At 36.3% G+C, this 26,868-nt stretch overlaps 1 protein-coding gene across 1 annotated transcript in view; it reads right to left on the minus strand.

Annotated features, from left to right (window-relative positions):
• LOC131156138 (phosphatidylserine decarboxylase proenzyme 2-like) overlaps window positions 1-25,207 on the minus strand; it is a 118,569-nt gene extending 93,362 nt beyond the window's left edge. Inside the window, exons 1-4 of the mRNA XM_058109586.1 lie at window positions 24,810-25,207; window positions 24,512-24,591; window positions 18,336-18,360; window positions 8,227-8,286 (exon numbers count right to left, since the gene is read on the minus strand). Coding sequence (XP_057965569.1) covers window positions 8,227-8,286; window positions 18,336-18,360; window positions 24,512-24,591; window positions 24,810-25,049 — 405 coding nt within the window. The 5' untranslated portion in view covers window positions 25,050-25,207. The remainder of the gene's footprint in view (window positions 1-8,226; window positions 8,287-18,335; window positions 18,361-24,511; window positions 24,592-24,809) is intronic.
• Window positions 25,208-26,868: the final 1,661 nt, after the last annotated feature.

A 26,868-nucleotide genomic window follows, 5' to 3' on the forward strand; every position in this document is an offset into this window, starting at 1 on the left:
TTTTCCAATGAGTTGTCAGTTTCTGGAAGGTTGGGCAGCGGATTTCCAAGTGTTCATATTGGAAGCATGAGGTAGTGTTGTACTAAGTGGTGATTTAAACAATGAACGTGAGGAAGCTTTTGGACTTAGTGCTTGGCTGGAAAGCAAAGAGGTCAAAAGGAGATAGGTGGCAACATTTTGAGAAAGAATTTTCTGTTGGCAATAGATCTCCTAATTGTCATAGGTTGAACACTTCACATTATGTGGCAGGTCGCATGGAGCCCGTTATGGCATAAAAACTTAACTAGTCAGCTAAAATTAAACCATAGGTTCACCACAAACAAGTTCACAAGCATCGAATACAAATTAAGAGAACACAGTAAGAAATCTTGAAAGTAAACATAAGTCAAGCGATAAGCCATAAAGCAACGTAATTCATATTATCGCACCTCCATAAGCAATGTGAATTTAGCGAAGGAAAGTAGGCTAAACACATTTACAATAGCTAGTGATTCTTTTAATAAATGATCAATACTCACCCTCCCCCTAAAGAGCTTCCTATGCAACTCCTACTCTAGTACAAGGAAACATCAATATGACCAAGGATTCCTACTCCCCTTCTGCACTAAGGCATTATCCTACTCAAAGAATAAAACCTACACTTATATTTATCTAATAATTCCACAGTCAATGTGCATAAGACAAGCAGTCACAAGCAAGCATAATAACCTGAACAAGCTTGGCTCATGACATCACCCCTACACTTATGTAGTCAACATTCTTGTAGACATTGAAGCTAAGAACTCTTCAACTCTGTCCATTAAATGTCTTCCTATGACACCCAGCTAATTTCTTCATCTTTGAAGCCCTTCCATTTCACTAAGAACTCGTGTCTTTTTCTCCTTGAGGATGTGAACTCTCAAAGATCTCTTCAACTTCTCATCTTTGGGACTTCTTTATTTGTGCGCTAGCTAACTCAGTTAGTGTCAGCAATGAATGGCTTGAGACAATTGTTGTGGAACACCAAGTGCACTTTCATCCAGGCCTCAGGATCAACCTTGTAACAAGCCTTCCAAAATCCAACTTTGGCCAAGATGGGGACTGGCTTCATATTTGCGAAGTAGTCTCCTATATTAACCCCATAGTGACATGATCTATTATGGATAGAGCTTAACGGGCACCAAATCTCCTATATTAAAGTGCAACAGTCTTCTCCTTTGATTTACCCATGTCTTCATTGGCTTGTTAGCTTTCTCTAAGTAAGCTTTGGCAATCTCCACTTTATATCTCCATTCTTTGGTGAAGATGTATGCTCTCGGACGCTTTCCTTTGCATGACTCATCCACTATGTTAGGTAATGATGGCTGACCTATAACAAGCCCAAAAGGACTTTTGTTGGATATTGAGCTCTTTTGAACATTGAAACAAAATTGAGCCACGTAGTTGCACCCAATTCTTTTGGTTGGGGGTTACAAAATGGTACAAGTACTCCTCTAATAGCTTGTTCAATTCTCTTTGTTTTTCCATCTCCATATAGGTGATAGCTCAAAGAGATGTCAACTTGTTGACCGAGGATTCTGAATTTTTTGTCTAGAAGTTTTGCATGAATCTTGTGCCTCAGTCTCTTATGGGACATGTTTTGGAAACATGTGTATAACCACAAGTATAGAAAAGTACTTCAAATAAGTACTTTTCTTAGAAAAAGTACTTTTCCATAAGTGGTTCCAAGCAATCCCTTTAGCGAAAGGGTTGGAGGTGGGGGGAGCAAGGGGGTTAAGGGTTTCACACCTTCAATTTGCTGATGATGCTATCTCCTTCTCAGAGAACCATAGACCCTCTTTTTTCAATGTTTTGGGTCTTTTTCATGTTTTTTAGAAGGATTATGAGCTTCAGATTAACTTGGGGAAGAGCGGTATTACAGTTACTAATGTGCTTAACGAGAGTGTCAGGGACTTGTCCTCATAGGTGGGTTAGAGTGTTTTGGATTGGCAATTATCCTATCTAGGGGTTTCTTTGGGGTTAATCCAAGATCTATTAGTTTTTGGGATCCTATTGTGGATAGTGTTTCTAAGAGACTAGATGGTGGAAAGGTGCTATTTTCTCTCAGTGGTAGAATTACTCTAATCCAAGCTTGTCCTTCTAGTATTCCTTTATACTAACTTTCTATTTTTAAGAATCCTATGAGGATTGCTAGCAAGATTGAGAAGATAATGGGGGATTTCTTGCGGTTGGGGGTGAAATGCTTTAGGGATCATTTGGTAAGCTGGGATCCTGGGAAGTGGTGGGCAAGTCTAAATAGGAGGGTGATTTGGGTCTTCGAAGCTTGGCACCTAGAAGCACAGTTCTCCAGGCTACATGGCTCCAGCGATTTCGGCATAAAGTTGTTAAAAGAATGGATTAGATGAGAATGGGTGGAATACTAATTTGAGATGTAGATGTTCTTCAGAGAGTCAATTGAAAGTTCTCTCTCAGATTTATCCCCTTTTCATTCCCATATTAAATTCCTAGTGGGAAGGGGTAGTAACATCCGATTTTGGAAATATTCTTGATTGGGGAATTTAGCGCTGTCCGCCTCTTTTCCTCACCTTTTTCACTAAAGTTCAATGCAAAATGGTTTCATTTCTTTTTTATTTTTCTAATCCAAGTTGTCCTTTACCTTCTTAGGATTTTCATTTTCAAAGGTCATTGAATGATATGGAGTTGGTCAAGTTACCACTTTGCTGGGCTTGTTGAATAAATGTCGATATTCTTTGGAGGAGGATAGTCGGTCTTGGATTTTTTCTTGCAAATCTTTTGGTGAATTTTTTACTAGATATAATTGCTTATTCCCTCTCTATAAATTAAATGAAAGGCCAAAGTCCCCTCCAAAATCATTGCTTTTATTTGGTCGGTTGATCTTGATGGAATTAATACCAATAACTTGTTACAGATCAGGAGACCTTTGAAAGCTCTCTCCAGATATCTGTGAACTTTGTTTTAATTTGTTCAGAATCTGCATTGCATTTTTTATACACCGTGATTATGCTTGGAATGTATGGAATAAGTTGTTTGGTTTTTCAGGTGAATGTTGGGTGAGTTCAGAGGCAGAGGGAGACTTTTTGGCAGTTCCTTTTGTCAGATTTGGAAGGTAAAAGGAAAGGGAAACAGTCTGGAAATGTGCTTTCTTTGCAGTATTTTGGGGGCTGTGGATGGAGGATAATGAACATATTTTTCAGGGAAGAAGTCGTATCTGCTAGTTTGGGAGATGATACATTATTTGGCTTCTCTTTGGCATTGAGGTCATGGGAATTTTAAGGGGGTGAGCTTTTCTGATATTCACAGCACCAGGCATTATTTGTTGGATTGTTAGTTGGCGCTGGTTTTATTTTTTCTCTTTAGTTTTTGGTTTTTCCTCTGTTTTTGTGAAGGTTCTCCCAGATTTTGCTAAGGAGATTTCTTATTCTCCTGGTTGTACATTCTTAATATATTAATGATATTCTTCTTTTGCTATCAATAAAAAAAATTCCAAAAGAGGTTCTTCTGCAATTGGAGAAGGATTTGGCTACATATTCTTCACAAGCAAGGGGAAATGGATCATAGGTTCCCATAAGCAGGGATCAGGAAAAGACAGGAGTGGCTCAGTTAAACCTAATTCTGGGAATTCAGCAGCTATCTCTGCTTCCTTAGAGGGTGAGATATGTGGCCATGACAAGAGGCTGGCCAACAAGCATCCTTCAGTAATCTATTGATAGAAGTAGGGATATGAAGGCTCAGGTAATTTGTAGGGATAATGGTCAGGCTAGGCTTGGGGCTGTGAGGGATCAATGTAGTAATGAGGAAAAGAGTTGTGATCAGGCTAGGAGCAGTAAGGTTTATTCTCGACAGGGAGTGCGCAGATGGATGTTAATGGCCAAAAGAAGGATTCAAAAGAAAAGGATAAGCAGAAAAAATATTGGGAGATATGTTGGAAGATGAGAGTGATGTCACCAGTGAGTTTGCAGGTAATGATGGTTTGTTATTGGATAAATTTCAGGAACAGCATGGGTATGTGCTTTAGCAATCTGATATACTTGGGAATCTATTTTATGTGCTGCCATCCCTGATGGAGGGCTTTTTTGAAGGTATTCCTACTTTTGAGGTAGCTGGATTGGTAAAGAGCAGCAATATTCTGACGGGATTTTGCCTATTCCTGTGGAGGAAATTAATGAAAACGATGTAGAAGCCCAACCACTATTGGATAAGTTTGGTTTATGGATGTCTCATATTGGAGGAAAAGAAATTTGCCCAGAAGGTGGTGAAAGGAAGGTGAAGAAATGCCAGCAGGAATTAGCAAACTAGCAATGATCAGTGAAATACGATGGCAGAGGTTTAAAAAGGGTTTTTTTAAATTAGATTCTGTTTTTTTCTTTTTATTTTTCATTCTTTTTTTCCTTCTTTTTTTGGGTCTTTGCCTCCTTTTTGAGGATTTCTTCTCCTCTCTTAGGTTGTAGTTCTCTTTATTCTTCTTCCTTAACATTTTTTTTTTTTTTGGATACAAAATAGAACTGGTATTCTATGTTTTGATCCTCCCACATTGTAGAACTTGAGACCATGTTTTCACCAACTAGGGGAGAGACATGTAGTAGAACAAAAAAGGCCCAAGACTTAAGTTTAAGACATTTAAAATTTTGGGGGCATTTGAACATTATTGTTATTTTTTAAACTTTCATGAAATTTTTTTGATACTATTTTATTAGGTGACAAATGGGTAAATTCTATGATTTTATCAATTAAGATTATTTATGGTTCTTAATTTTTATTTGCTTCTTTGCCAAACATATATTAGGTATTTGAATACATATCACACATGGTCTTAATTTCCACAAAATTTCTGTCAAAATTTTCAGTTTCCGTCACCCTCGAAATCGAAATGGTAGTAGATTTCCATCTTGCACAATTTCCACCGAAATCTCATTTATTTTAGCGAAACTTGGCGAATTTTAACTAAGCAATGAAATTTCCTTGGAAGTCAAATGAGAGATTTAGGAGTGAAGTGAAATTTCTCTCTTTATTTATTTTACTTATTTTTATTGAAACAAAATACTGTTACAAGTGCTTTTGAAATTATATGAAAAAATAAACTTACAACAACATTTTATTTAACCATTCATATCTAAATTACCATTATTTGTATAATAAATAATATTTGAATGATTTATGAATTTCATTTGTTTTAACTAAATATGTTTAACGCAAATTATCTTACAAAAACATTTGATACACATACTATGCAACAACTTTTCCACCTCATACACAATATAGATATACTTAACTTATATTAGTCCTAATACTTACATTATTATGTTTGTTAACAATTTCTAAAGTTTAACAATTCAATTCTTCACTACTGATTTCCATTACTTTTTCAAATCAAAATCAAAATTGACATCAAAATCAAAATTTCCATCGAAATTTCCGTACTTTTGGAGATTCGAATTTGAGTCAAAATCGAAATTTAAGACCTTGATATCACATAATGAATTAGCAGCTTTGGATGAATTGAATTGAATTATTGAAAAAAATTTCCCTCCTCGCTTTCTTTCCCCCGGTTTCTTCTCTTGTCAAAATCCCCATCATGGTCTGTATCAATGAGTTTTCTTCTTAACTAGGGAGTTTGATGTGGGAGAGCAAGTATCTTAGAAGGATAGGAAAAAGTTTACTGTTCATATTACTGATGCAGATACTATTCATGATATTATATCAGTCTACTTATTTTAGGAGCTTTTATGCCTTTTGAGTCTTTTTATTTAGATTATTATTGTCCCGGCCCTTTTACGTAGTCATGTGACTAACATCTAATAGAGGGCTGAGATCTGTGCGGTAGTTGATGCTGAACCATTCAATTCAAATCGAAGGTCAATCCTTTGATCTACAATTAGATAAGGTCGGAGGCATGCATCCTTGCTCATGGTCGAGAACAATATCTCTTGTAGCAGGTGGGTTAGGTTCCCCGGAGAGGCTGTGCTTTGGTTGGCTGATGGCATATATACTTTCAGTCACACACAAAGGGAGTTTTGATCAGTTCAATTGTGTATCACAAAGCTCTGGATGTCAATTAAATGGAAAAAGTTAGGTAAGTTTGTGGAGTTAGGGTTGGGATGGAAAGGGAAGAAGTTGGCAAAGCTTCACAAGTTCCTTGTGTGAGACAGCACAGGGTTTTCTTGAGGAAACTGGAAGTGTTAGTACAGATAACTCTTCACGACACACATCTTGGAGTCAAGTGGTGTTGGAAGGCGAAAATCGCAACGATGATGGATGCGGCAGTCAAACCTATTCCATAAAGCAAGGTCTAAAGGTTGGGAAACAAGTTGCATTGAAATGAACCTAAGGCAATCGCTAATCAGTCGGCTTCGATTCACAGGAGTGAGAAGGAAGTTAGGGTTTGCAATGGAGCAAAAATGATCAAAGAGACGGCTAGGGCTCCGTTCGGCGAGGAGGCAGTGAAGAGATTTGGGCTTTGTTGCATGCTTCTTATCTTGGACCTGGCCCAGGTAATTCAAAAAGGGGGCATTCTTTTTTAACTAAATTGGGCCAATTATTTGAAAAGGCCCAGTGTGCAGGAGATGTTGATACGGTCTTCAATTTGGATTAAAAGGGAGGTTCTCCTCACATGGGCTTCTCACAAAAGGGTCTTGGTGATAAGCAGACATATGATTCAGAAATTAAGCTTTCTTGTACAGCTATGTTGGCTCCAGATAATAGATAGGCCCAAAGTATAGCTCCTACTTCTCAGAAGATGAGTACTGGGAAAGAGGAAGTTATACCTTTTGGTAAAGGAAATATAATTCAACATCTAGTTAATAGAAACATTATTCAGCCTACAGGTTTTAAGAATATGAATCAAAATGATCAAGAGTTGAAGGAGGTTCAGGATGTTAGAAGACCAGATTCCATTCAAGAACGTGGGGATAAATCTGCGTCTAGTCCCATAGAGTTTTTAGAACGTGGTGTGAAAAAGAGTGAAAAAAGAAGTGGGTTTGTGGGAGAAATCAGTTGATTGTCGTAGTTATACTGATAAATTTGAAGGTCATAAGATTTCTGCTCGTCGAAAAGCGGCTTGTTTGAGTGCTGAAATGAAAAAGATATTTGAAGACAAGAGAGAAAATTCTAGTGTCTACAAAAAAGGTATTAAGTAGAGATTCTAAAGGAGAGTTTAGTATTGTATGAGTTCTTCAAGTTATGGAAAATACCAGAGGTTCTAATGAGATTAGAAAAGGCAAGGAGGTAAAGAAATGGGATTTTTCAGATTCAGATTGTGATGAAGAGATTTTGGTTGTGGTGGGGGGTTGTTGTTGGATGAAATTCGAGAACAATATGGGTATGTTTCTGATTTCTAGATGAAATTAGGAATATATCTTATGTTCATCCACCCTTGTTGGAAGGTTTGGAGGGAGTTTCTATTTTTGATAATGATGGGTTAGGGAATACGGTACAGTGAGGGGATGGAATTTTGCCTAGTGGAGGAGATCCCAAAGTAGGAATTTGAGGCTCAAATTCTTTTGGATAAAATGAATTTAAAGCTGAGTGATATTGGAAGAAATGAAGTGCGTTTGGATGATGGAAAAAGTTGAAAGGTGAAGGGCCAAAGGGAGTTAGCAAGTTTGAAAAGTTCGGTAAATTATGCTGGAAAGGGTTTAAAAGGGGGATTTCTTGGTTAATTTCGTTTAGTTCTATTTTGTTATCCTGTGCTTTTTTGTTTTCTTTTTATTTTTAACTTGGACTTCTTGTCCCCACATGTTACAACTTCTCTTCTTTCTATCTAATATAATTTCTTTTGTTTTATATATATATAAAGGGTTTCAGCGCACGCTAGGGGGTGAGATTGTAGGATTTCTGCAGTGAATTATCAAACCAGGCTCTTGTATCAACTCTCAAAAGTTTATTTCAATAAAAATTCATATTTGAGTTCACTAATAGGGTTATAAACCCTAGAAACGCATTAGACTAGTTACCTCTTGAATTCCATTGTATTCTTTACTTTCTGTTCTATTGCTGCTAGCATTTGTAGTAAATCAATGAACATCTGGACAGTACTATTGATACCTACCACGGCATCAGGTTATACGTCCATGCCATTGTTTCATAGGCTACTTAAATGTTGTTTTTCATATGCAACTGCATGAATACAAGTTAGACTTGCTTCATCAACTTTTCTTATGATATCCAAGGCAATGTATGGAAAGTAACATCTATCCAATTTATAAAAAACAAATTCAACTTATTCAATACCTCAAATATGGATATCCTTGCAAGATGAGGCCCATTTTTTTCCAAAAGAAGTTTCTTCTCCTGTAAAGAAAAATTAATTCAAGGTGAACTAAGGTAATAACAACATAATTGCATAAAATAGATTACTCACCTTTCATTTTTTCCATTAGATAAATTATCAAAATCCAAGCAATGACAATTATTTTAAAAACATACTTATGCTGGCTCTTATAAGGATGGCATAACGTTTTTAGATATTAACAAAAAAAAAAATGTAGAAAGAGAGAAGAAGAAGAAGAAGAAGAAGAAGAAGAAAAAGAAGAAGGTTCAATAAGGTAATAACAACATAATAGCATAAAATAGATTAATCACCTGTCATGTTTTCCATTAGATAAATTATCAAAATCCAAGCAATGACAATTATTTTTAAAACATACTTATGCTGGCTCTGCTGGCTCTTATAAGGATGCCATAAATTTTTTAGATATTAAAATAAATGTTGAGAGAGAGAGGAGAAGGAAAACAAGAAGAAGAAATATGCCAAGGACCAGAGTCTATCAGAAGCAGTGACAAAAACACACCCCTTCCATTAAATATTGACAAATCTTTTTCCAATCAAATTCCCTTCAAAACAGTAGGATTACACATATCCACAAACTGCTAACATCCTCATACCTACCAAAGCCTCCCAAACAAAAAAGAATAAGAAGAAGAAGAAGAAGAGAGAGAGAGAGAGAGAGAGAGAGAGAGAGAGAGAGAGAGAGATAGAGAGAGAGAGGTGGGAATTAGTGGGGGATGTCTTGGACAATGAAAATATAACATCTGCATTAACACATTTCCTGCGAGTGTGGGGATCATAACTCCTATAATTCTAAGTTCTCGAGTGGCCAAAAAACACACATTTAGCAACACGAGTAGAGCACTTGTCCTATCCAATAAGTGAAACATGAACAAAACATGAGCACCCAAAGATACAAGGCACAATAAAGAACATGGACCTTTCTGGGTACAGACAACATAGAAGGCAATTTGTTCCCCTAGAACACTAAACAGCATCCTGTTAAAACTAGAAAATAGGCTATAAAAAGAGCATCATGTCCAAAGGGTTTTACAAAAAAAAGCATATGTCAAGAAAATGTCTATTTTTCCCTTTAGGTACTCCATTCTGTTAAAGGGTGTGTACACATTGTTAAAGTTTAATATACATTGTTGGCCCACAACCTAATAGCTTAAGCTTTTAGGTAAAGTTGCAATCTAACATAGTATCAGAGCTGGTTACCAGGAGGTCCTGGGTTCTAGTATTGTTGCCCGTATTTATAGTGTGGTGTTTAAAAAATTTATCTGTAACGGGTGTTATCTACGATGTGTTTATCTCTCCACGTGATGAGGGGCTGCACATGCAGGAGAGTGTTAAAGCTTGATATACATTCTTGGCCCATAACCTAAGAGCTTAAGCTTTTAGGTAAAGTGGTAATCTAACACATAAAGTTTGATGGATAATCCTTTCAGCCAACAAAAAGATTGAAACTCATTTTGAACAAATTCAAGAGCTTTATCATACCAAAAAAATTGAATATTAATGCCAAAATGAATTATTATTTCATGGTAGAATTGAGTAAATACATTAGGGGATTCTTACCTCTCTTCTAACAAATAGATCAAGTTCATATGTGAAAAAGCATCCACAAAGAACACAAAATATTGATTACAAGTCAAATTCTTGATTCTATATGGACCCTAGATATTCTAAGGAATAAGAGAACAATTACTAATTACAAGAAGAAGCTTGAGATAGAACAATGCTAACAAAACAATGCTAACCATGGTAGAACCATCACAGAAGACAACTAGGAGCCATTTTTGGTGATTTTTTGAATTCTAACAAATGTTTCATTCATGGTGGCTATGGATTCACTAGCAATAATCTAATCATTGATGGACTGAATCTCATGACTCAACCTAGAAAGAAACTTGGCAACCAAGAACTCAGCTTGTTGCCTATTAATCATCCCAATGTCTAAGCTAACTAGTCGATAGATGTTGAGTTCCTCTCATATAACGTTCAAAGTGTTATAGTACACAATGGTAGACCTACTTTTTGGTCATATTTGAAAAACTTCTCATATAGGTCAAAAACATGAGTTAGATTTTTATCTTGTGAAACGCTTTCACAAAGATCATACCGTATGAGCGTTGTTCTATGAGACATCACGTTAGCAACAATTCATAGCTCCATGCAATGCCACAACCACACAAGAAATATGTCATTCTCTTTCATATAATCTTCATAATCCTTGGATTGGGGAGATGGAGGAAAATGTAGAATATACTTGAGACTCCCATTTTGTGTTACACGCAAAGAGGATCCAACCAATTTGATGATCATAATTTGAGCAGTATCAATATCAACTGAAGCTCTCTCTCTTTCTAGAGGCCATCAAAACCACCCTAATACACTACAATTAGCGCACACCTATCGAGAATAAACAAAACAGCACAATACAAATCAAGCAGCATAGAACAACACTTCATAACTTCAAAAGGAGCTATAACCACATAACTTATCCTAGGAGGAATTCCTTGACCATGCATAACCTGGTAGACCACAACAAAGCATGGCAGGCACTTAATAAACAACCCATCAGCCTCTAAAAATCATGATTCTTGTGAAGATGATATTCAGGGTATTGCAGGTTTGGAGGAAAATACTTCTGGTAAGGAAGTTAATTGAGATAGTTATAGGAGTCGAAAAGTTTATGCTTGCCAAAAGGAAGTACAAATGGGTTTCAAAATGAGAAAACATTTCGAAGAAAACCAAGATTCCTCTAGTGAGAAAATAAAAAAAGATCTTAACCCTATTTTTTGATAGACTTTGAATTTGGAGTTATATTGGATTTGGATAAGATGTAATATAAAATTGTATTAAAATTTTTCCAAATCCAAATCCAAGGCCCGAAATCAATGCCCCCAAACGCAGCATAAGAGAAATTCAAAAGGTGTTTTAAATATAGTGGAGGAGCCAATTGGTAAGAGGGCTAGCATTTGCAAGGATAAGGTGGGGTAATGTCTCGGACAATCAAAGTGAAGGCATTAGTGATTTTGAATGTGATATGTGTTTACTTCTCGACAAGATTCAGGATCAGCATGGCTATGTTTCTCACTCTTCTTTCATTTTCATGGGGATTTAACTTATGCCGCCGCCTACACTAGAAGGATTGGAGGGGATTAGTATTGTGAACATGATGGTACATGTCAATAGTCAATTTTTCACCAAACACATTCAATCCAAATGAAGATGCAAAAATCAAAAGAAATAAAGAGAAAAGAACAAAAAAATTTCACTAGACGGTTGACCGGGCCTCCCTTCTATTCCTTGTGTTGGCACCATCCTACAAGCAATTGGCTGGCCCCTCAAGGCAGTTGACCGGCCTGCCCCAATTTGAATTTTTTGAGTTGTCTTCGCACAATTAGCTAGAAATTTTTTACTAACCACATGTCCCTTTGATGCCACGTGTCAATTGTCAACCATGACAGTTGTTGGTTGGTAAATATTGGCAGTTATTGATAGTTATTTTCAAATTTAAATTTAAAATTCAAATTTGAAAACAATTTTCCCTCACTCCATTGAAGGTCTATAAAAGGACCTCCTATAGGAGGAATTAGGGAACGTCCAAGTGGAGGCAAAGTGAGGGTATCAAGCCATTTTCATGGATTTCAAGAGGGGTTTTCATTTGAAGGAGAGAAAGAAGAGAAAAAACAATCCTCTTCTTTTGAAAAGAGACTTTGGGGGTGTGATTCAAAGTGAGGGGTCTTCCACTTGATCTACAAAAGGTTTTTCTTCAAAAAGGTCAGTTTCAAAACACTTTACGTCATTCATTTCCATTAATTACATCAACTTTGACATATTGAAGCATGATTTTGTTTCTTTAAATGTTCTGGTTTACACTTCATGATTTCTCTACTTTCCTATGTCAAAAATGCATGTTAGATATTGTAGAATATGTTTCTATCTTGATTGCATAGGAAAAAGCATACTAGCATGTCAAAATATGATGTTTGTGTTGAAGTTCTTCTTCAGGCGGTCAGTTGGCTCTCTTCATTTTGAATATGTAGTCATTGGCTACAAACGGTTGACCGCCAATTCCTAAGAGTGCTCCTTTTGCACTCTCTCCTGATTTCCTTTGGGATTTCAAGGGTCATAGTGTCTCTAAAAATGGTAGAGCACTTTTTATTTAGATTGATTGATTTGATCTTCAGAGCTTTCATGGTTTCTCTATAAAAAATCACTTTTTTTCCATAAAAAACAAGATGGATTTACATTCTTTTTCTCAAAAACATCATTTTTTTTTTTTTTTTGGCAAACTTCCAAGTTATTTGGGGTCATACATCCATGAAGCAGCATTTATGACTGTTAAGGCAGGTTTGTGGTTTTCCTGTACAAAATCCATACTTTTCAAATGGTTTTTATGGTTTTCTCCTAAATAGCAATAGCAGGTCATGTAACGTAGGAGTGGCAAGGGTGGTAGAAGCACGAATTGCAGAAGTTGGGAAGTGGATGTAATAGCCATGAATTATCTTCAAGCACACACAACTTTATATATATTGGTACATTTGCATGTTTAAGTACTTAACCCTTATAAAAATTATTTTTAATGCGTTTTGGATCCTATAGTTCAACTTACTAATATCATTTAGGAAAGGCAATAAATTTTACACAGGTTTTAAATTGCACTTGATAGGAAAAAATATATTTTTTCACCTCATTAATCATCTGTGATAAATAAATTAATGAAACAAAATCCATTAACTTATAATATGATTGATCAATGGATCAAGGAGGGATTTACCCATTTTCATTTTGGTGCTATCCGTCTGATCCTCACCCTCCATGGTCGGAAAGGTCTCCCAGTCACTACTAGAATTACCCTTTTTAACACTACATTTACTCAATATGTGCATGCCGTGATCGGCACCTCTCTCACCACTCTCCAGGTAGGAAGCATTTCACTTACTTTCTTCCCCAATTTCAATATCCCTCTTAAGGGATAAGAAATTTCAAGAACTGTATAAAGATTCAATTGCAGATATCAGGAGCTCCACAAGTAGCATCCTCCTATATGGCTACTCTTCATCATCAGCTTATTTATTGACTACAAGATCATGATATTGATCTTCCACTCCCAGGAAATGTTGAAAACACTATTCTGATCACTGCAGAAAGGGGAGATGATGTCCCCACCATTCTTCAAATTCCAAGGCAAATTTCCAAAGATGATTTGAAGCAGCTTATTCCTTTAGAATGGATTACCAATTATGAACAACTTCATCAGCAAAAGGAACCTATCCATCTTTCAAAAGCTAAGTTTGAAAGATTATCTGATGGAAAGGTAAAGACGGTGTTCAAATCGCCAGAAGCTCCTTCGTCCAGCACCCCTTCTATATTTCAATCTCTTATGATTTGTCATGTTACATTTGAAGACAAAATTCCCATAAGCTATGTTAAAGCTGATGGATTTCCAGTCTATACAGACAAAGTTGAAGGACATTTCATATAGGATGTTGATCCCTTGATGTGTAATGAAGACTGTGATTGCAATTTCATTTCTCACCAACATCGGAGTACATCCAAACCTCTTCCTAAACGAGGAGGACTAGAAGATCCAAATAGTCCCTGGATAGGACCTAGTCCTGCTGAAGAAAAACCAAGACCACTATGGATCTATGAAAGAGCTATCCAAATCTTAAAAGAAGAAGGATTATTACCACTTGAACTAGAGCCCAAACCTGAATTTCCTAAAGCCACTCCTCATCCAGTTCCAGAACCTATTCCTTGTTTTATGGCTTCTTCATATGATAAAAATTTCCCTCCTCTTGAATCGAAGTCACAACCAGAGGCAAATCTTTATTCCAAACCTTTTGTCCAGCCTACAGAAATTCAGCCTCATGGAACCAAAAAATTGCCTTCTCAAGCTGAGCAAGTCCTTAATTGGCAAACTCAAAACGCCAGGGTTCAAAATGAGACTCTTAAAACTCTGGACCACAAAGTTGATAGATTAATCTCTCAAAGCTCTCGAATGAACAGCCGCATAGGCCATATTGATTTCAGAATTGGACAGATGTATACCGATCTGAAGGCTAGAATTGACCAACTTGATGCAGATTTAAGACACTACATTAAGAAAGGCTACTTCAAAGAAGAGTTTGATTTCAAAGAGGTAGAAATCAGAAAGCTAGAAGATCAATTATCCCAGATGGGGCAAGATTTTTACAAACCTCCACATCCACCATCCATTCATATACCTAAGGCCTATCCTTACACTCCCTCTTTTCCTCGCCATCTTCCCCATCCTTATATACACAACCAGATTATTCCAAATACCTTAAGTCCACAGCTAAGGTTTTCAGAAAACATTCCCTCATCCATAAAAAGGCAAGCCCCACAACCTCACAACCAAATCCTCCATCACCCAGACTAGTGCCACCCACTTCTTATCCAAAACAAAAACTCAAGACCCCTGTGCTTCCATCCGAATTTGAGCCTAAGTACCCATCCTTACTCATTGATGAGATTCCTTCTCCATCGGAATCAGCCTCTGTGAGTGACGATAACAGTGATGTTTCCACTGAAGCCTTATCAGCCTCATCCTAGGAAGAACATGTTGCTGACATCACTCAGATGCTCATGGCCACCCGTACAGACCCTGAACCATCCAGGGCTTGGGATATAGATGATATATCTGAAACTACTCCAATTGTTGAAGAACCCATGGAAGCCAAAGTAAGAGCTCAAGAACCCCAAGGAACCTTCCCTCTGAAGTCTTCTAATGGCCCTTGGTTCTCCTTTGATGATATTCCCCATATCAAATAGAGGGGCAGAATAGGAGAATTTGGAGCATGGATTGATCTTCAATTATCCAAGACAGGGAATCTTTTAGAAGTTGTTTTAATGGAATTCGCATCCAGGTTTACTGGATCTTGCAGAGATTGGTTCAAAGCTCTAGGAGATTACAGATGGCTGCAATTTATCATATCACAGTCACCTTCCTCTGCACTCGGTACTCTCTACAGAGAATTCATTGGAGACCCAGATACGCATGCTACTCAAGTTAGGCAAGAATATTTTGAGATGCGATGCTGCTCTCTGAAGAGAAAGGATCTTGAATTCCATTACCAAAGAATATCTAAGAGATACTATCTTTTGGGGGGTTTTAATGATGAAAATCTGAGACAAGTCTATATTAACTCTTTGCCCGAAGAACTTCATGCAGAACTCCAGAGGAAAATTAATTCTTTCTGGAAACCACTCAGAGATATCTCTCTTGGAAAATCAGCAATTGGCCCTTGCTTCTTTGGATAAACTCTGCGATACTCATGAATTAATTTCCAAGATGCTTCAACAAAATCACAGGTTTAATTAGCAGTGTAAAAAGCCCTATTTAAAGATTAAATGCAAAAATAAACACTGCACGTGCGGCCCAAAAAAGAAGCATTTTCACAAAGTCCCTAGTCTTAAGAAGTCCAAGAAGTTTAAAAATTCTCTAGAAAGAAGCACAAAAGGGGAACAAGAAAATCTTCCCGATGCTTTATTTGTGAAAAAAAGAGGCATTATGCAAAACAGTGTCCTCATGATCAAGCAAAATCAGCAAAAATAATTCAACAATTACAAGTTGAAGATGTTGATATCCATCTACTCAGCATCTTTAACTTGTAATTGTTGAATCATTTTTTCTGATTTTGCTCGATCATGAGGACACTGTTTTGCATAATGCCCTTTTTTCCACAAATCAAGCATCGGGAAGATTTCCTTGTTCCTCTTTTGTGTTTCTTTCTAAAGAATTTAAACTTCTTGGACTTCTTAAGACTAGGGACTTTGTGAAAATGCTTCTTCTTTTTTGGGCTGCATGTGCAGTGTTTATTTTTGCATTTAATCTGTAAATAGGGCTTTTTACATTGCTTATTAAACCAATGATTTTGTTGAAGCATCTTGGAAAATAATTCATGAGTATCACAGAGTTTATCCAAAGAAGCAAGGACCAATTGCTGAATTTCTCCAAGAGAGATTTCTCTGAGTGGTTTCTAGAGAGAATTAATTTTCCTCTGGAGTTCTGCTTGAAGTTCTTCAGGCAAAGAGTTAATATTGACTTGTCTCAGATTTTCATCATTAAAAGCCCCCAAGAGATAGTATCTCCTTAGACATTCTTTGGTAATGGAATTCAAGATCCTTTCTCTTCAGAGAGCAGCATCGCATCTCAAAATATTCTTGCCTAACTTGAGTAGCGTGCGTATCTGGGTCTCCAATGAATTCTCTGTAGAGAGTACCGAGTGCAAAGGAAGGTGACTGTGATATGATAAATTGCAGCCGTCTGTAATCTCCTAGAGCTTGGAACCAATCTCTGAAAGATCCAGTAAACCTGGATGCGAATTCCATTAAAACAACTTCTAAAAGATTCCCTGTCTTGGATAATTGAAGATCAATCCATGCTCCAAATTCTCCTATTCTGCCCCTCCATTTGATCGGGGGAATATCATCAAAGGAGAACCAAGGGCCATTAGAAGGCTTCAGAGGGAAGGTTCCTTGGGGTTCCTGAGCTCTTACTTCAGCTTCCATGGGTTCTTCAACAATTGGAGTAGTTTCAGATATGTCATCTGTATCCCGAGCCCTGGATGGTTCAGGGTCTATACGGGTGGCCATAAGCATCTGAGTGATGTCAGCAACATGTTCTTCCTAGGATGAGGTTGATAAGGCTTCAGTGGAAACATTACTGTTATCGTCACTCATAGAGGCTGATTCCGATGGAGAAGGAATCTCATCAATGAGTAAGGATGGGTACTTAGGCTCAAATTTTGATGGAAGCACAGGGGTCTTGAGTTTTTTGTTTTGGATAAGAAGTGGGTGGCACTAGTCTGGGTGATGGAGGATTTGGTTGTGAGGTTGTGGGGCTTGCCTTTTTATGAATGAGGGAATGTTTTCTGAAAACCTCAGCCGTGGACTTAAGGTATTTGGAATAACATGGTTGTGTATATGAGGATGGGGAAGATGGCGAGGAAAAGAGGGAATAAAAGCCAAATAAATTTCTTATTATCTAGGAAGGGGGATTGTCTATCATGTAAAGATTTTAAGGTTATCCCTGATGAAAGTTCAACTACACAACATAGAATCCTAGTATAAGATATACATACACTAAAAAATGGAAGACAAAGAGCAACATAAATCAATGCAACAAGACTAGGTTGTATTGTTAGACATACAACCTAACAACAGAATCGGCACAAACTGCACTATTCCTCCATTCAGCAAAATTCTTAAATTTATTATTGGGCTAGGGCCGAGATAATGGAATTCAATTGTGATGGAACATTCAGACTCCAGATTTATGGAAATTAAAGAAATGCTGGAAACTTAAAAGTAAATGATGAAATTCTTAAATGAAACTTCAAGAAATGTTAATATGGACAATTATTCATGTTTTAAAAAGTAAATAAATTGAAAGGGTAAGGCTGGTAAAAGGCTGTGGACCTGTGCTACATTTGCTGTGCTTTGGGAATTCTGCTGAAAAGGAATGCTAGATTTTTTTTATGGAGAGAGATTATCAGAGACTTCTTTGGGACAGGTGCAATATTTGGCTTCTCTTGGGGCTTATAGTGCAGGCTGTTTTAAGGGGGCTGTTGCATTCAAGATGTCATCCGAGATTGGGCGGCTTTATTACGTCAGTGTATTTTTTTTCCTTTTTCCTGTTTTCTACTGTCAGGACTTCTGGTTCTCTGTTATTGTATCTGTTTGTCTTGGTTTAATAAAGCGCTTTTTTCTATAAAAGAAAATAAGTAAATAAATTAAATAAATGAATATATGATAAGCATATGGTATGCACATTTTATAAACTGCATGTTGCTAAGCATGAAAAGAAGTAAAAAAACTCCAAACCATTATCATACAATAACTACACATTCAGGAATTAGGACCTAATTATCATAAATATTGCTCGACTACAAGAAACAATTCACTCACATCAGCACCGCCAGCATCATTATCCAATTCACTCAACATCATCTCATTGACTCAATTTGTACAAAGGAAAATTAACAAATAGGAAAGTAAGAGGGACAAAAATACAATGTTTAGAGTTACTCACAGAGTTCCACATGGGTTTGTCAGTGCTGCACCACCAATAGACCAAAATCAACACATGTAATGGTTAATAACAAAGTGACGAAGAAAACCTAGTATTATCAACAGGGAAAAACAAATTGAAGGTATTTTGAGTGGATATTCGCCAAATCCATCAAATATAAAAATAATATAATTTATTTATCAAGTAGTTAAATATATTATTCTCATTGAATAACATGATTTTTTTATAACAAAAGAAAATTAATCAAGAAAAGCAGGGAAAGAAGTACAAGCTAAAGAAGGGCAAGAAGTCCTCCAAGCTAAAAAAAACAAAGAGAGAGAAAAATACATTAAAAATAGACAAGATAATCCTAAAGCAACTAATTCAAGAAAACCTTTTTCCAAACCCTTTCCATCATAACCTATAGAGCACTTCAAATTTGATAACTCTTGTTGGCCTTTTCTCATCTTTCTTTTACCACAGTCCAGCCTGACTTCTTGCTCTTCAAGATAAAATAGCCAAAAGCCCATCTTATCCATGAGTACTTGAGCTTCAAAATCCTTTTCATAAATCTCCTTCTCTAGAAAAATGGGTGGGGGTAGAATAACATGCCCTCTTGAATCAATCACCTGCTCCTCAACATGTTCATTTTTTTTTCTTCTTGATAGAAAACAAAGTTCATTACTAGTTATGGATATATAGAAAGAAGAATAAGACATCTCGCTAAAAAAATCTGGGACAATCCAGAAGAAAATTCAAAAAACAGAACAAGAAAGAAAAAGGAAAAAAAAAAACAAAAACAAAAACAAAAAGCTCCCAATTCACAATATCAAGCCAACAAATAATACCAATCACATTGAATATCCAAGAAGCCTACTCCTTGAAAATTCATATAGCCAATGCACCATAGTCACACTATGTAATGAATCTACTTCATCATTCATTCTTTCCTCAAATTCAGTACCCACCCCCCCCCCCCCAAAAAAAAAAAAAAAAAAACTTAATGAAGGTGCGATAACCCTACCACTTAATTCACATTAAACCTAATCAAATTGCATGCTTTGTGCCATCGTCTATGTTTCCTAATCTGTTATGCTGAATAATTCACTCTATATAAATGCATCCTTTTTCTTTAAGAAGAAATTAATGTAAGTATTTTTTATCTCCTTCTTCCTCCTCTCTTCTTCCCTCTTCCTTCTCCCAAATTTTCTCTTGGTATAATTCCTTGATGTTGTTCTACATCACATCAGTTATTCAGTACATGAAAAGGGGGGAAAAAAAGAGAATCATGATCTCTTCCCCCTCCTCTCTCGTAGCCCTTGTTTTCATTTGGTTTATGCTCAACCATGGCTCCCACTAGCCATGACAGAAGGTGGCTCTCAACGGACTGTCCAGACGAAGGGGAAATCCTTTGATCTGCATTTAGAGAGAGTAGGGAAGCATACTTCTGTTTCATTATTTGAAATGAAACCCCTTCACAATCATTGGGTTAGTGTTTCTTTGTTCATCAATGAATTGTCTTTAGTGTTTGGCTGGGTAGGCAGTTTCTCTCGCAAAACAAGGTATGGAAAAGTGGATCATTGGATGGTGGTTAGATTGATGAGGAAGGGAAAGTTTTAGGAATTAAGGTTGGGGTGGGATTGAAAAACGTTTATTTTCATCCCAGGTGGTGTTCATGATGAAAGCTGGTGGAGTTTTGCATGATTTTGGTGGTGGATTCAATTAAGGAACATAGATGTAAAGTGACTAGAATTTCCGGAGCAGAGCAGTGTGCACCTCAATTTTGGAAGGACATCATATTGAAAGGGAAAGAGCAACTTTGGGTTAAGTATGGTGTGAATCTGCTAAAAAATTTATTTGGAACTGACGTGGGACAGTTAGATCAAAACAAGAAGAAGCTGGTTTATGACCTTCTAAAGAGGCAGATAGGGTTTCCGAGGAAGCTACCCAGGGGTTGTAGGTGAAGCAGTATGGGCCTGCATCTATCTCTATTTGTTAGATTTGGGCCCATTGTTCGGTAATTAAGTCTCTTCAGGGTTAGGCCTGGATTGGCCTAAAAATCAGCTCATCTAGGAAACGAGGCCCAAGGTAATACAAAGTTAAAAGAGCCTCCATCTCACGCACAATTATCTAAAAAGTGTCAAAGTTCTCAGCCTTATTTTAAAAGGATTCTCTAAAGCAGGCCCAATGTTAATCTCAGGCTCGGCAAGTAGGGAACAGTAGCATTCAGGCCCAAGGTCCATCATCTGTTTCACAATTGGAGAAAAAGCAAACAGCTATCTTCTCGTCAGTGGAACAAGAATTCAATCCAAACAGCCTTGAAGGACAAGAAGGTGAAAACTAATTGTGAATCTATTAATTCTGGGAGTTTGGCTTTAGTGGAAGAGAAATCCCATGCAGAGGACAGAACTTTAAGTAAATCATTTGTGATGACTGTTTAAAAAGGGGTATTACAAAGGATTTAGAAGCTGGTGTGGACAAGAATAATAGAGAAGATGAGGGTTTGCATAGAAATCAGTTGGTACAGGAATATTTGATAAAATTAAAGCCAAAAGGCTTATGCTCATCAGAAGGTGGCTCAGAGGGGTGCAGAAATGAGGAAAATATATGAAGATATGAGAGAGCATTCTGGTGTGAGAGTGCCAAAGATCATAACAAGAGATTTAAAAGAAGAGTTAAGTATTATGGAGGATCCATATGCTAAGAAGGGTGTATCTGGTGATGAGGGTATCAAAGGAAAGGAGAAAACGAAATGAGGGGACCTCTTGTGTAATGATAGTGAGGACCTTAGTGAGTTTGATTGTGATGGGCAATTGCTTTTGGATGAAATTCAGGAACAATATGAATATGATTCTGACTCTTCTGATGCACTTGGGGACTTATCACATGCACATCCATCCCCGATGGAAGGATTGGAGGAGGTTTCTATTTTGAGGATGATGGTTTAGTAAATAAACAACAATGTAAGGCTGGAATTCTACCTATACCTGTGGAGGAGATTCCTAAGGAAGATTTACAAGCTCAAGAATTAATGGATTAGATGGGTTTAAAGATGTAGGATCCTGGAGGAAATGAGGTGCATCTCAATGGTGGTAAAAATAAAGTGAAGGGCCAGAGGGAACTAGCTAATTTAGCTCTCAGTGAACTACGACAGAAATGGATTCAAGAGGGCTTTTCTCAGTTAATTTTGTTTACTTTTTTATTTCATTGTTTTTGTTTTCTTTCCTTTTATTTTGTTTTGACTTTTGACTTTATTTTTTGGTGACCTTCCTGTCCTCTTTTTCTTTTAATACATCTCCTTTTTTATCAAAAAAAAAATAAAGGAGTATTGTATCTAAACATCGTAGACGGGGCTTGGATGAGATGAAAGTAAGAAAAAAACCAGTAAAAAAAAAAAAAAAAGCAAATATCACAGAGATTTGGTATATTGAAATATAAAAAAGGAGCTGGAACTTGGGAATTGGGACCTGCTTACTTTTTTCCAACAATGTCATTTAGTGTTACTTACAACAAATGCCAAGGTCTCCCTAATTTCTAGAAAGAAAGAATAGGTGAGAAAAAACTCTACCGAAAATTGAGAAAATATGGAAAATACAAAACAAAAAACAGAGAAAAGAATTGCAAAACTTGGAAAAGCTGGTAATCGAGGTAGGTAGCTTTGATCTTCATTTTGTTCATTAAGGAAACAAGGAAGAATGAAAGTTTCTTTATATTATCATACTGGAAAGTCTCTAAATAATTGGATTGATTTGATACTATGTTAATTACTTAATTGATCTTCCTATAATAAATAATTATGCTAGATGATATTAGGCATTGCCAAATTAGGAATTGGCAGTACAGCTTGTGCTATCTTAATGGTGAACTGCAATAAAAAGAATTATGTAGATTTGAAACCTGGCTTGATTCAGTATCTGGCTTCTTTGTGAGCTTTTGCAGCAGGATGTTTCATTGGGGTTTCTTTTTCTGATTTACAGCATGATTGGCCGGCTGTGTGGTTTTGATTTCTTTAATTATTTTTTATTTTATTTTTTGTTCTTTATTCTTGTATCTTTTAAGGAGGATTTCTTAAGCTCCTTGTTGTACTTCTTGTTCTCCTCAAAAATCTCTTCTTTTTCTATCAAAAAAAATATTGGAGAGAATGTTCATGTAGTTCTAAATTTAGAAGAGATTTTATTTTGTGAAAGAGAGTTGCAATGACTAAATATAGAATTATAATGCCATAAAATTATATTATGTGAAAAATATTAAACTAAACTTTGGATCATTAGATTTAGCAATTCAGAATTTAAAAAAAGAAAAATGTTTCATAACTTTCATACCAATTTGTGGTTCACTAGGATTGTAAATGTTTTTTTCCTGGTTACTATGGTCATAAGCCGTGAAAATCAAAGTCTACAAATGGGAGATGTCAAGGTCAACTATAGAAACGGAAGAGTCCAAGTCACAAACATGTTTCCGTTAATAATAAACTGCCATCACACTCAAACTCATCATTAGACTCACTCTCCTCCAACTCATCATCCCATTTCTTTTCTCAATCATTCTTTGTTTCAATCAGGTTACCCACGAAAGAAATACTTAAGGCTACCTAAAACTGTAGGAATCTCAAGAAAATATATACCATGAAGATTATAAGGAGAAAAACCATAGGAGTTCCTACATGCTCTCATCCTTTGATGCCACACTCAGGTATTAGCTAGACAAGCCACTGCAAAGAGCTCTGATCCTCCAAACCAATCAAAGAGAGAGATTGCACGTAGTTGTCCTCAAATTCACAAATCTCTTCAGGTATTAAGTGTTTTTCCTCATATGTTTCATCAAACTCCTGATTGTGATCAGAAGTGATATCCCCCTACTTCAAATATACCTCCTCTTCTATCGTGACTTCATCCAAACTAGAAGGAGCATGCAAGAGTGCAAGACAATCTCGTTTGTAATCCTAACTCAATACAACCTGAGTTTTCTTCAAGGCACGTGAAATCCAAGGTCTAATGGCTTGAATCATTATTAAGCTCTGAAACCACACTTTTCCCCTTCCCTGCACATCTTGAGTTTAAGTACCCATCCTTTCTTGAGTCTGTATTTACCCAACGAGTTTTGTGGCAAAGTAGTATTTGCATTCACTAAAAGAGGCTCGTCCAATATATTAATTAGAAAGAGTCTTGGTCCTTGGTTGATCTTGAATTAATTACCGACAATTTTTTGGTATAATTACCAATTATTCCTATAATTATTATTTTATATTACACTTATATTATGATACTATATTACATCATCATACTATATCATTATACTAACCAATTCTCGTGTTCATAATGGCTGTAACAAAATATAACGATAGTAAGAAATTTAATTAATATAATATGATGCCAACAAATTATAGTACATAACAATGAAGATATTTAATACTAATGGAAATTCATTATTATATAATCAAATTCAACAATATTACACTATAGTTATTGATTTATGATATTATTATTTCATACTAAATAAAATAAGTTTTCTCGTCTATAGTGACATAATTGACAAATTAAACCCATTATGATTCTTATGTACAGTTCTGATTCCAATTCTGTGCTAAACCAAATGCAAGGGACAATCTGCCATTTTGTTTCTGATTCAAATGCATTCCAATTTCAACTCTAATTCTAATTTCAGTCGCAGACCAAGCACTACCTACAGTTTGGTTGGGCAACATGCAGAAATGGATTGTACATCTGCAACAACCATCATTAGAGATGAGAGTGGAGGTGGATTTGTAGGAAGATTTCAACACTAATCAGTGGCCTGGAAACATGAGAAACAGCCACTTGAAAAGTGAAAAATAAAACTAAACTTGGGTGCCAGTTTTTCGGGACCAAATAGAATTGAATAAGCTGGAAAAATTACAATATTTTTCCTTTTAGATTTCCTCAGAATCATTCTCCTTCCATAACCTTATAATGTTATTGAGGTTTTTCTCCAATGGTTTTAAATTTTACATTATTTTACATTTTATTTAAGGAGGTGCACCTGAAAAGAAAAAAGCCACAGGCACTCCACCACTTTTTCTCATACGCTAAAATGACGAATTTAAATTTCCTCCGTTTTCTATGTCTTCTCCCTACTAGACTATAATCGTCATACATAGACATGAAGAAGTATATCAACAAGAACAACAGGAAGCAATATCAGCGAATTGAGAGCTTAACTGATTGGAGGTTTGCGTTCGAAAGGTCTGTTCCCCAAGAGAAACACAGGCAAGCCATTTGTCCTTGAACTTCATATCAGCCTGCATATATCCAAGAAGCGTTCATAGAGACAATAACGAGTTTGAGCATTCTAGGAGTACTCTTCCCTGCTTTAAAGAGCAAAAATTGATGCAATTCTAAGCTTTGAAAACCAAGGAAAGTACTTCCAAATGAGTCCGGCGCCACAATATATGTTCTTTGTGTTTGTTCAGCATGTGTACTGTTTGTTGGTAAGAAGAGAAGTAATTAATAATCGTACGCTAATGAGCGTGATAAGAGCGATTCCGGCGAAATCGTCAGCAGTGAGTTTAAGTCGAGGCGGATTCGAGCTTGATTCGCTGCTGTGGAGGCGACGCCGATCGCCGCGATGAAGAAGATGACGAAGGTGAAGCCTGTCTCTGAACCGGGCGATGCGGGAGGACGAAGGCACCGGACTCTCGTGATCGTCGACATCATCTGAAGTCTCAGAGGTACCGGGTTTCGAGCCACCATGCCCCATTTCCTTCTCTTCCCAGGCCGGATCCAAAGGAACAACGGGATAAAGAAAAGCCAATAGGCAAAAAGGATTTTTGTATTTGAAGAACAGTGGGCCGGTGTTGACTTCTCGCGCTTCTCTAGGTCGGGGCTAAGGAAAAGTCCTGCATCTGTGGAGGCCGCATGATCCGGTTAGCTCATACAGAGCTTTTCTTTTCAATTTTAATATTTTTAATTGAAAATTATTTAAAAATAATCTTAATCGAACCATTTTTCCCTTTCTGGATAAATAGACCAACGATTTTTGTATGCTCATGCATGTAACACACATAATCCATGCACCATCATGCTTTAAAAATGTTTTACCCTTAAAGCTAATGTTTTATGTTGACATTCATTTTAGATAAATTTATAAATGTCCTTTCATGTAAGTTTTGGATTCTTCAAAGATGTGGTTGAGTTGTTTGATAAAATGCTTGAACTAGATGTGGCTTGTGGAATGTTGTCATTGATATTTTTACATAATATGGCGACATGGATAATGTGTTGATCCATTTTTATTGCTTGTTTAGTTAAAGAAATCGAGATTAGAATAGAATTGTAATTTCAATCCTAATTCCTTCTATTGTTTTTAGTGTAATCCTAAGAGGGGGTGAATTGGAGATTTTTTAAATTTTGAGTCAAATATTCCGACAAGCAATATTTCACAAACCTAAAGTCAATCTAATGATCATATAAAATAAACAGTTAGATGAATTCACAAATAATATGCTCAAAATAAATTTAATCAAGTGTGCACATGATAGTAAAGCAGATAAAGTAAAGATGACACCAAATGTGTTATCGAGGTTCAGCGATTGTGCCTACGTCCCCGTCTCTAACTCACAAGCTCAATGATTCCACTAAAACTCACTTGCGGGTAGAGCGGCATCAATTACAAAACCTCTTCTTACTAGGCGAGGAATACCTCAAGTCAAATTTATAAAGCTGACCTCAACCTTTACAATCTCTCCTTAAAGGGGCGGAGAAGACCCACCCCAGGCCACGCCTAGAATACAATCAATCAATAAGAATTATGCGTACAATACAAATGCTCCTTACACAAGCAGATATGTACCTCAATATGATCAATGCACTGACAAATGATATGGAATTAATGCTCAAGTGAGACCTTTAAAATTTATATGTGATCTCTCAAAAGATGTGTGAGTATATATATAAATATATGTGAGAGTATAACCTTTGATTCAAGATGATACATTCAAAAAAATGGATAATCAAAGGAACTTTGATAAACCCAAACAAATATCTCAAAAATAATTTTTCAAATATTTAGCACAACTGCTATTTAGAGTTTAAGCTAGCAAAAGATTTATCAAAGATAAAATGTAAGCTTTCAAGACTTGCAATTAGAATGCCAAGACTCATAAGCAATAAATAGATTTTCCCAATCAATATTTATATGTATATGAAATAATATGGGAATAATCACACTAGCAAACTCTTTGAAAAGATTTTCAAAAATGAATGATTATGTGAGAGTATATGCCAAGAGATATGATATATGACAATGCACACACAACAATTAAAAAGTAAAACTCCCTCCACTTTGCAATTGGTTTGTAAATAAGGAGTATAAGGAATTAATACTCTCTACTTCAAAGTGATTATAGCAAGTAGGAATATGAGAGAGTATAATAAGTATGCTTGAGAATGTGGAGTATGAGGAATGAGAGTATAAAAAAATTGAGAGAATTTTTTCTTAATCAATTTGCTAATCAAGTTGTTAATCAAAGAAAATGAAGGGGTATATATCGAATTCCTTCAAAATATAACCGCTGGGG

This window comes from Malania oleifera, chromosome 5, assembly GCF_029873635.1.
Source record: "Malania oleifera isolate guangnan ecotype guangnan chromosome 5, ASM2987363v1, whole genome shotgun sequence".
Lineage (NCBI taxonomy): Eukaryota > Viridiplantae > Streptophyta > Magnoliopsida > Santalales > Ximeniaceae > Malania > Malania oleifera.